The 11,089-nt window shown below is 41.2% G+C and overlaps 1 protein-coding gene across 4 annotated transcripts in view; it reads right to left on the bottom strand.

Moving 5' to 3' along the window:
* Positions 1 to 1,636: 1,636 nt before the first annotated feature.
* LOC117409680 (bifunctional heparan sulfate N-deacetylase/N-sulfotransferase 4-like) overlaps positions 1,637 to 11,089 on the bottom strand; it is a 242,837-nt gene continuing 233,384 nt past the window's right edge. For all 4 annotated transcript variants that reach the window (XM_059002732.1, XM_034016001.3, XM_034016003.3 and 1 more), the window contains 4 exons: positions 9,426 to 9,596; positions 8,927 to 9,036; positions 7,757 to 7,859; positions 1,637 to 2,807 (listed from right to left, as the gene is read on the bottom strand). In XM_059002732.1, the coding sequence (XP_058858715.1) occupies positions 2,688 to 2,807; positions 7,757 to 7,859; positions 8,927 to 9,036; positions 9,426 to 9,596 (504 nt within the window). In that variant the 3' untranslated portion in view covers positions 1,637 to 2,687. The remainder of the gene's footprint in view (positions 2,808 to 7,756; positions 7,860 to 8,926; positions 9,037 to 9,425; positions 9,597 to 11,089) is intronic.

Raw genomic sequence — 11,089 nt, 5'->3', positions numbered from 1 at the left:
CTTCCATCAGACTTTGCCAGTATAATTTTGTAGTTTATCTGATTACATAATGTTAAATTAAAGATCTAAATTATGTTCATATAGTTTTTATATATTATGTCTCAATCCTAAAATTCTAGGTGATGCAAAACTTCTGGCCTTAGCTGTATATTATGGCATTAAATAAATTCAACAATTTACATTCTGAATTATTAATTGCACCATTAAAATATGTTACCCTTTTTAAGCTTTGATAACTGTATGATAAAATAAAAACAAACTCAAACTAGAAGCACATTTGTGGTAAATAAATTGATAAAACGTGTAACAGTTTAGTATTTATTAATTATATACACTTTTGAAGCAGTTACAGATTGGGTACGTTCAGCGCAGCAGTGAGGCAAATATTCACACAACACTGCAAACCAGAAAGCAAAGCTATAATGCTCGTCTGGTGATCATTACTTTGTAAAATGTGTATTGGCTTGTGATGGAGTCACCCCGCCCCTGGGTGTATTTGGTTTATTTCGTATAGTAAAGGGGTTGGTGTTTTCAGAGGCGGAACGAGTCGGGAAGTAAAGGGAAAGTAAAATCATAATAACAATTGCTACGCGTGTTGGGTCTAAACCAGTGCGATACATGTTTGATTTAGTGTTTATTCCATGTCTGTTTTGGCCATCGTGCCGGAATGCACTTGGTAGCCTGGTGAGCAAGTCTGAGGGTGGACTTGAAGTTGGCAGGGGAGAGTGTAAAGTGCACGAGGGTAGGGGTCAGGGCTGGTAGGTGACACAATCAAATATGAAGACATAAGCCCGATACCATCCCTGACCCCTATCCCCTCCCCTTGGACTTGCTCAACAAGCTACAGGCTTCCAAGTGCATTCCTGGGTACCTGCGTCCACCTCTACACCAATGTGGCGAGATGGCTTGCGGGTGACATCAGACCAGGAAAGAGGACAGACACAATGCACTGAGGTATGAATGAAGTGTTGATGCATGGTTTATTATAAACAAAAAGAGTTATATAAAACACTTTAAAAGAAAAGGCACGATGGCCAAAACAGACAAACAGAACAAACACTAAATCAAACATGTATCGCACTGGTTTAGACCCAACACGCGTAGCAATTGTTATTATGACTTTACTTTCTCTTTACCTCCCAAATCTCGTTCCGCCTCTGAAAACACCAACCCCGTTATCACCTGTGGTCACCCTATTTATACACCTCTGGCCTTAATTAATCATTTAATCACTTATTCAGTTCACGGCTCCAGCCACATTCCCACGTGTTTTTGCACAGAGGATTTTAACTGCCTCCCTGTAACCCACTATTCCACACACACACAAACACACACCCCCCTGCTCACATCCCACTATACATTGTAACTCACCCGTGATACATAATCCAAACTATACAAAATAAACCAAAATACACCCAGGGGCGGGGTGACCCCATCAGAAGGCTCTTGCTTAAAAAAAATATTTTACATGAAAGGGTGTCTCTGTTGTGGCAGGGGAAAAAATAATTTTATGATACAGTTTGTATACCTTGCTTTTTTTGTTTTTGTTTTACATGTATTCGATTTGTATTCTTCAAATTCTTCAAGTTTTCCATTCTCTCATTTCACAATGCTCCAACTGTGTCTGGTTCTGGTGAGTTGTATGTTTTTTTTTTTACTCTTGACTAAGACCTTATAATAAAATAACACCCCAAAACAACAACTATTAACAGTCTGTGTATTGAAAGTATGAAACCAGGTTCCAGGGGTACAGTAAAAAGGCAAGCCTATAAAAAAAGTATTTTACTGTAGGTGAAACGTCAATTAAGTTGTTCGAACAGAATACAGTTCTTCAACATATCAATTTTAAATAAGGCCATTTAGCATAAAAGAACATTTATTGGTATGCATAAAGAGGGGAAACATGGTATCAGTAGGTCACATGTTACTGTAAATAATATCTCTCAAAATAAGTTCCTCTGGGTTTTGAACATTTTGGTTACAGATAAAAAAAAAAATTATAATACAAAGCTTTATTTTCAAGAAACTAAAAATTCCCATTATAACAAATACAAATGGACAAATGGATGTTCAGTGCAGTGTGAACTAAAGATGTGATGTAACCAGTTGTCATAAAAAGCTGCTGGATTTAAATGCAGTTTTGTGAAACAATGTGCTCACACACCTTTTTTTTCCTGAACATTTATTTTGAATGAGTCCTCTGTCATAGAGGTTTAGCAACACATTAATTACTGTACTCTTAGCATGCCCAGCAGTAACTGTGCCAAGCACTGTTGTGTATCTGTTTCTCTCGCTATACATATATGACAAAACACTCAGCAAGTGAAGCATGGAATGTAATTTAGTGCAAATATATACAGATACCAGACAGCTGACCAGCACTGCACTGGAATCATAAATTAAAACAACAATCACAGCAGTCACAGGTTCACGCTCACACAACAAATTACCTTTACCCATCCTGCAGGTCCTGAACTGGATTTAGAATATTTTTCCGACTTTTTAATATCTACAACCAACCACATATGTTTTTCACAAGGTCTTGTACTCATGATACCATATGCCAGCACATGGAAAACTCTTTTTTTTTTTCCTGAAGAGGTAAGTATAAAACCCATTTCTATTTTACTTGAGGGTTTTTGAGTTTGAAGGTGTATCAAGTCCTTTCTTGAACCTCCTCTTCATTGTTATCTCACTTTCTGAAGCTCCTCTCTTAGCCAAGAAGGCAGTGGTTGGCCTAGTCTGTGCAACAACTTGGATAGTTGAACATTGTGGTCTTTGTAGTATCTTGACAGGAATGTCCGAGACTGAAAATAAAAGAAAGAGGGTGCTAAAGAAAAACAAACATGTGGCAAGGGTTCCTGTTTTTCCAGGTTAAACACATTTACAACATTTACAAAACTTTAATTTAATTTGTGTTGAAAATGTTCTCGGATATCTCAGTTTGAGGTGCATGAAATATCCAAACAGATGTTATTTAAGAGTAAAGGTAACAAGAAACCTGAAAGTTACAGTACTATGTTTTATGTGCCAAAATGAATTTGAAAGCGAATGCATATAATACTGTTATTATCCCCTATATTGCATAAAATTCATGTATTTCTAAAGGTAACATTGGTTCACAATTTTATGTTCTATTATAAATGCATTCACACCCAACTTCACAGCAATGGCTTGCCATTTCTTGTTAATGTCCTTGTAGTCTTTGTCACAATTATCATATCATTCTTTATGCTGTGTCCTGGATAACTCCACGATCATATTGCATGAATATCAGGTGACTCCTACAGTGAATCATTGGACACTGTCATTTTGAACTCACTTAAAATAGAATCAAATCAATATTAATTATGATTTTGATTCTAAAAGCAATGCATTCTAAGGAGCAAGGTACAATAGGAAATGTACGTTTTTCAAAATTGGATAAAGAAATGGATCTGGTGTACTCTGGTCTCAACTGTGTGTTAAAACTCTAACCTGCTAGCATGCATACCCACCTCTGGTCAACATAAATCCAGTGTGGACTATTCATGGAATATGTCATACTGTCAGACCAGTGTTCTTGCATTCTGTTTTTTTTTTTTTTTTCAATAAGCTGTTTTATCTAGAGTATAACAATATCTTTACTAAATCAGCTCCCTGAGTCAGCTATGTTATGTGAATTATGATAAAAGCAAAACAACAATGTGTGTAATGCAACAACATATGCAATGCTTTCTAATACCGTACACATCCAAGAGGATTACCTCTGGAAACATTTGAACCTATGCTGTTTATTTTGTTTGTTTTATGGTCTCTTCAGCACTTTCTGTACATTTGATAGATTAAAAATGACCAGCCTCAGCATTTATACTGTTTGGCTGTGCTACTCTTGTAATAATGGTTTTCTTTATAATTATTCTGGCAGCACGGATTCATCGAGGTTTAAAGACCATTAGGCATTCTAAAATGACACATATTATCTTCTTATAAAATGAAGGGGAAAAGACAAGAACATTACAGCAATGGGTGCTTAAAGCTCAAGATAAAAAATGTTTCATATGGATCTGAGTATGAATGATCTAATTCTAAGATTCCCAACTGCCACAAGTTTACAATCTAGTCACAGTTGTGTTACAGAATTATCTCCATTGATATTTTGCTTCCATTGGCCCAATTAAATGCTTTTAAGGCAATACAAAAGTGGACAAATAAAGCAGACAGTACTCAGTCCAATTAAACTGCAGTTAGAGTAAGCAAAAACTATTTTTGTTCATAAAGTAAACCTTGCATTATTTTCGTTTCAATATCCTGAAATAAGAAGTGCATTGCAACATACTCTACTACATACAGCAGTTGCAGCAGTCAAGCGGTAAAGGTCTATAGACATAAAAAATAATGCACAACAAGATGTTTGGTTATGCTGATTTATACAACATATTTGGTTGTTCCAAATTTGCTTCACAGAGGTTTTGTTTTCTGATACTCGCACAACCATAACGTGAAGATGATGGACTTGGTTTGATGCTAAATCTGATCACCTGAAACTCAGAAGTGCTCTCTACTTATTAAATGCCTTAAGAAAAAAATAAGTCAATTGCAACTCAGAACGGCTCAGTATTATTTGCCTTAATACTCGAAACAGCAAAGCACTGATCTCAAGGCTAATCAATAAAGTGATTGTAGACTTTGAAGTTCTAAATCCACCTAAATCTTATTCTATTGAGCCATTCCACCCAGCTTTGTCACCATTCCTGGCATAAACTCAGAAATGTCGCAATTGTGTTTCGTTTGACACAATCCATAACTTGCAGTGAAAATTCAATATTAAAAGTCTAATTAAATGGCAAACTGTCACAAAGACGGCCAGAGTGGGTGGCGTCAGACCAGAAAAGGAATACACAGAGACGGTGATGGTGATGAGAAATGCTGAGTGCAATGGCTGCACTCAGCGTTTAATGACAAAATAAAAGGTTTAAACAGAAAACACGGGACACGGCACTTGCGCCAAAATAAATAGACAAACGAAACGAACTAAACAGTGCACAGACAGACGAACAAAACACGGTGAGCAGATACAACTAATTTACGTTCTTACTTTGTTTTATTTTCTCCTTCTCTCTCTCCCGTTCTCCACTCACCGAACACCAACCCCGACTGAATGAAAATGTGCATCTATATATACTGTTGTGCTGGGATTCAATTACTAATTAATTATTCACTTGAATCCCAGCACGTAAAATTAATTCTGTGCAACCCCGTGCTCGCATATTACATTTAACCAGCACGTGAAGTGATTTGTGCTCTCCTCGTGCCTAAATACAAATCTACATTAAGTACACGTGAAACACAGACCCGTTTATATCCCGTGTACCAATCGATACACCAACATTAACACACGCAACATCCAACATACAACACAGATCACACAAATGCACACAGGGGCGGGGCACTTTGCCACATATACCCCCCCTTGTGCGCAGCACACATGGCCTCAACGGCCACCTCAGAGGCAGCTCCAGCTCCTCTGCTCCTGGCGGTGGTGGAGGCAGAGGCAGCTCCAGCTCCTCTGCTCCTTGCGGTGGTGGTGGCGGAGGCAGAGGCAGCTCCTGCTCCTCTGCTCCTTGCGGTGGTGGTGGCGGAGGCAGAGGCAGCTCCTGCTCCTCTGCTCCTGGAGGTGGTGGAGGCAGAGGCAGCTCCTGCTCCTCTGCTCCTTGCGGTGGTGGTGGCGGAGGCAGAGGCAGCTCCTGCTCCTCTGCTCCTGGAGGTGGTGGAGGCAGAGGCAGCTCCTGCTCCTCTGCTCCTGGAGGTGGTGGAGGTAGAGGCAGCTCCAGCTCCAGCTCCTCTGCTCCTGGCGGTGCTGGCTCCCTCTGCTGTGGCGGCTGGGCATGTGCACGCCGTGCTGCCTTCAGCAGCATAGCGAGAGGCTGCTGGGGGACACCAGCATCCTGCCCTTCTCCCCCCCAAAAATTTTCAGGGGGTTGAGCCTGTAACTCCTCCCCTTCTGGCTCTTGGGGCTGAACCAGCAGGCATTTTCCCTCTGCTGGTGGCTTGGGTCCCAGGGCTGTGGAAGCCCCGACTTGCCTCCCTTTGGGCTGTGGACGCCCCGACTCCTCCCTGTTGGGCTGTGGACGCCCCGACTCCTCCCTGTTGGGCTGTGGACGCCCCGACTCCTCCCTGTTGGGCTGTGGACGCCCCGACTCCTCCCTGTTGGGCTGTGGACGCCCCGACTCCTCCCTGTTGGGCTGTGGACGTTTGGGCTCCCCCCACTCAGGCGTAGGACGTTCGGGCTCCTCCCACTCAGGCGTAGGACGTTCGGGCTCCTCCCACTCAGGCGTAGGACGTTCGGGCTCCTCCCACTCAGGCGTAGGACGTTCGGGCTCCTCCCACTCAGGCGTAGGACATTCGGGCTCCTCCCACTCAGGCGTAGGACATTCGGGCTCCTTCCGCTTGGGCTCCTCCCATTTGGGCTGTGGATGCTCAGGCTCCTCCCATTTGGGCTGTGGAGGCAAAACCAGCAGGCATTCACCCTCTGCTGGTGGAGATGGGGACAGCAGGTACTCACCCTCTGCTGGTGGAGATGGGGACAGCAGGTACTCACCCTCTGCTGGTGGAGATGGGGACAGCAGGTACTCCTCTGCTGGTGGTCCTGCTACCTGGGCTGCTGTTCCATTTATGGTTGCCTCCAGGTAGTTGAGGACAAACTCCACACCCTCCTCCAAGGTGTTTGGGGTGTGTTCCTGCTGATATGCCTCCCATCTCTCACTGTCCATCATCCACAGGACCCGGACGACTATGGGCAGAGACTGGGCCTCCAGCCCAGCATTCTCCAGGAACCAGCCCCGCAGTTTGATGGCGTCTTCTGCCATTGATTTTTTTTTTTGTTTTGTTTTTTTCCCCCAAAACAATATTTGTAATCTTTTTTTTTTTTTTTTTTTTTTTTTTTTTAATCCAGACCCCTCCTGGTCTGACGCTTGGAGGCGCGGCTATCCCACGAAGACACCACGTGTCACAAAGACGGCCAGAGTGGGTGGCGTCAGACCAGAAAAGGAATACACAGAGACGGTGATGGTGATGAGAAATGCTGAGTGCAATGGCTGCACTCAGCGTTTAATGACAAAATAAAAGGTTTAAACAGAAAACACGGGACACGGCACTTGCGCCAAAATAAATAGACAAACGAAACGAACTAAACAGTGCACAGACAGACGAACAAAACACGGTGAGCAGATACAACTAATTTACGTTCTTACTTTGTTTTATTTTCTCCTTCTCTCTCTCCCGTTCTCCACTCACCGAACACCAACCCCGACTGAATGAAAATGTGCATCTATATATACTGTTGTGCTGGGATTCAATTACTAATTGATTATTCACTTGAATCCCAGCACGTGAATTAATTCTGTGCAACCCCGTGCTCGCATATTACATTTAACCAGCACGTGAAGTGATTTGTGCTCTCCTCGTGCCTAAATACAAATCTACATTAAGTACACGTGAAACACAGACCCGTTTATATCCCGTGTACCAATCTATACACCAACATTAACACACGCAACATCCAACATACAACACAGATCACACAAATGCACACAGGGGCGGGGCACTTTGCCACACAAACATTTCAACTATGTCTTCCTCAGTGTTTTCAATGAATATGGAGAATACATCAGCGGACTTTTGTTGAATAATGTTATATATGTAAACCATAGTTTTACTCATCAGTGCATTTTCATCTCAAAACACGTGGGTTTGGAAGATGATGGAGATGTTTTACCTCTAAATCCATAGGGGGATATTTCCTGCCTTTGCTTTTCCCCAGACATTTAGTCTTCCCGCCTTCAAGTAGCTGACACCAGAATCCTTTCTGGGGATCAAAGCTGAAATGTTGGATGAAAGGTAGTCAAAGTTTGTTATAATAATTTTATTTAAGGTATCTATGTACAATATCATCTCTTATTCTGTCTTTCTCTTTATAACATAGTAAACAATTCAGGGGGTGGGTATCTGTGGTTTTACAGTTAATCATACAGTTCAGGGCTAGTTTCCATGACTGGGTGATGAATATTCCAGTCAGCAGGGGCATCACGTTATTATTCCTTGGGGTGGGTTTCCTTGCTAAATTTAAAGTCACTTAAACCACGCATGGGTGATGTAGAAGATGGGATTGTGTTGGGTGTGTCAGAGTAAGGGGGAGATTTAAGTATAGGGAGAGAAATCTATCTCTGTCCTGTAAGCCTCAGATATGGAGAAACTAGGGCTGCTTCAGCCTGCTGTGCTAGTGAATGCTAATATAAAGTGAAGCTGTGCTGGACTATATATTGTTAGAGTTGCTGTTCTAGGCACAAAAGAAAATCCCTCTCTGCAAACAGATGTTAAAGATTTGCTGTAGGAAGAGCAAGGTGTTCTTGCCCTACTCCCTAGCATAGAAACAATAGCATGCTTTAAAGACTACACTCAAAACCAGGCCTCAGTGGGAAAATAATGAAGGGCATTTATACAGATGTGCTGCACAATGGAATTGAGGGACCTGCCAGTTTCTGTGATGATTTCCTTAGTAGATGCAGGCTCCTTGCATGAGAATATAGCGTTCACAATATAAAAGAGGGCATGAAAGGTTTCCTTAATGTTAAGATAAGCTAGCTATTGAAATCTAATTTTAAGTAAAATGTGCAGTGGACAGTTTTCTAAACAAACAAAAAAGAGCATCTGGATAGCAAATACCATAACTCGAATGTATTTTTGGTGCACTGTGTGTCACGCTAATTTGATAAAAATGAATTATAGTCAACCTATAAATGAATTATAGTCAACCTATAATTCATTATTTTTAATAATACCAAATGATACTCTTCCAGCATTAGACACTAAACTCTCCAGGACGTAAACTTGAGTTTTATCTCCACAGCTTGAAAGATACAGCCTTTTCAATATAGTTATTACTCACGTTAGGGCCTGTGAGTAGTTGTAATATGGGGACACGCCTAGAAACTTCTGGACTTCATCCATTACAGCAGCGGGGTCACTCCTCAGCTGCTGCCCATCAATGATCAGCAACTAAAAATAGCAATAAGAGTTTATTTTTTAATTTTTTAACATAGCTAAGTAAAAGAACAAACTGTAACCAGTTAAGTCGGGTGATCAGATTTAGCATCAAACCAAGTCCATCAAGATTTAAAAATACTGTTTTAGTCTAATTAAATTCATCGTAAATGATAATATATTTAATATAATTTTGTATTTTTGTCCATTCTCCACTAAAAATGTGTATTGTAAAGAGTTCTTAATCCAGAACCTGTATAGGTATATTTTATGAGAACCTTGCAAATATTTTAAATAAAAAAATCACTGTTTATTTATTAGTTTTGCTGTACAGTAAACCTATCTAATTACTGCACTATACAGGGTGCAGTAAAAGTTGCTAAATGAGAATGACATCTTTTTACCTGAGAAGGAGGGTAGTAAGTGAGCCAGTGTTCAATATGGATAGCATACCAGCCTGGCACCAGACATTTATTCTGAAGAGATCTGAGCTCTGCTGGGGCATGGTGTCCTGCAGAAATCACCTCATAGAAACTGTACTTCAGAGCAGCATGATCTTCATGGGCCCTCTGGTGCTATAGGGAATATCAACAGACAACAGCAATCCATGACTGCAGTCCGCATAGAGTGAACATCTGTTTACAATGTCTTACTGGCTGCATTTATTACAAGAACTATTTTCCAGACCTTTCCTTCTGTATGTTGTGGTTGGATAACAACATTATTTCATAAATACTACCTGTTCTGCACTTCCATTTGCTATAGGTCTCAAATGTGCAGTTTTGAAAAACTGTTATTGTGTTTCTCCTTTGAAAACATCTGGTACTACACTAGTTTAGATAAAAGTACAGTTGCACTTCATTGATCATTTCACCTGAAGAGAGACATTGTCTCCACCCCTTCAACACCTTGATGCTCTGCAGTTAGTGACAGGTGAAATGACCTAGAGAAACAGTAACAGACTTCCTGAGACTAAGATAAGCAAACTGAGACCTTTCTTTAACTAAGTGTACCAGAGATCATGTTTTAAAATAAAAATGCATGTTTGTAAAATAAAGTGTTTCTTAAAAAATCTGCACATTTGAGACCAATACGATATAGCTAGAAGGGGATGACACTTTAAAATATACTATCGTCCAGCTTATAATGGAAAACAAACTGGTAATTTAACCCAACAGTAAATTACATGCATTTGAACAAAAGAGGAAAGCCCATTAACACTGGGCACTACATCCTTCTTCTCTGTAATTACTTTATTGGCAGTTTTAACAACCTCATCTTTTTTTTTTTTTTTTTAATTTAGAATGTCCAATTATTTTAACCCTGATTTTCTCCCAATTTGGAATGCCCAATCATTATTATTATCCCGGCTCACCACTGCAACTCTCATACCGACTTGCGAAACGACGGCAGTCCAAAACGTGTCCCGCCAAGCCGTCTTTTTTCGCACTGCAGGTATGCAGCAAAGCCATCAGACCTATCATGCCGGGGGACAACACAGCTCTGAGTGGCTTCTACAGCAGACCCTGTCGGCCACAGGAGTCACTAGTGTGAGGTGAACCGAGGATTACCCTGCCAACCTGAGCCTTCCCCACCCGGGCGGCACTCGGCCAATTGTGCGCCACCCCCTGGGAACTCTCGGCCATGATCGCGGGGGCATAACCTGGACTCGAACCAGCGATCTCCAATCTATAGGGCGCATCCTGCACTCCAAGCAGAGCGCCTTTACTGGATGTGCCACTCAGGAGCCAAACTCATCTTTTAATGCTAGAAAATGTACAAATGTGAGAAAATACGTGGAAATTAAACATAAGTGACAACAGCTTTAGGTGAGAGAGATCTTTCTTCTCAGCTGTCTGCAACTGAACATAACAATTACATATTTAATTACTGAAACTGTTATCTGAGGGGAAACAGGCAACATACAGTGTAAAACAGACAACTTACTGCATCTGTTGTTTCTGCATTTTGTGCTGACTACGTGTGACATGTTTTTCTGCAATGCCACTGCAGAGAGCCTTCAATAACAGGAGGTTTTTACTGAGAGAATGAGAGCTCTTTATTCAAA

This window comes from Acipenser ruthenus, chromosome 2, assembly GCF_902713425.1.
Source record: "Acipenser ruthenus chromosome 2, fAciRut3.2 maternal haplotype, whole genome shotgun sequence".
In the NCBI taxonomy this organism is placed as follows: domain Eukaryota; kingdom Metazoa; phylum Chordata; class Actinopteri; order Acipenseriformes; family Acipenseridae; genus Acipenser; species Acipenser ruthenus.
This window is presented reverse-complemented; position numbering and strand designations above follow the sequence as displayed.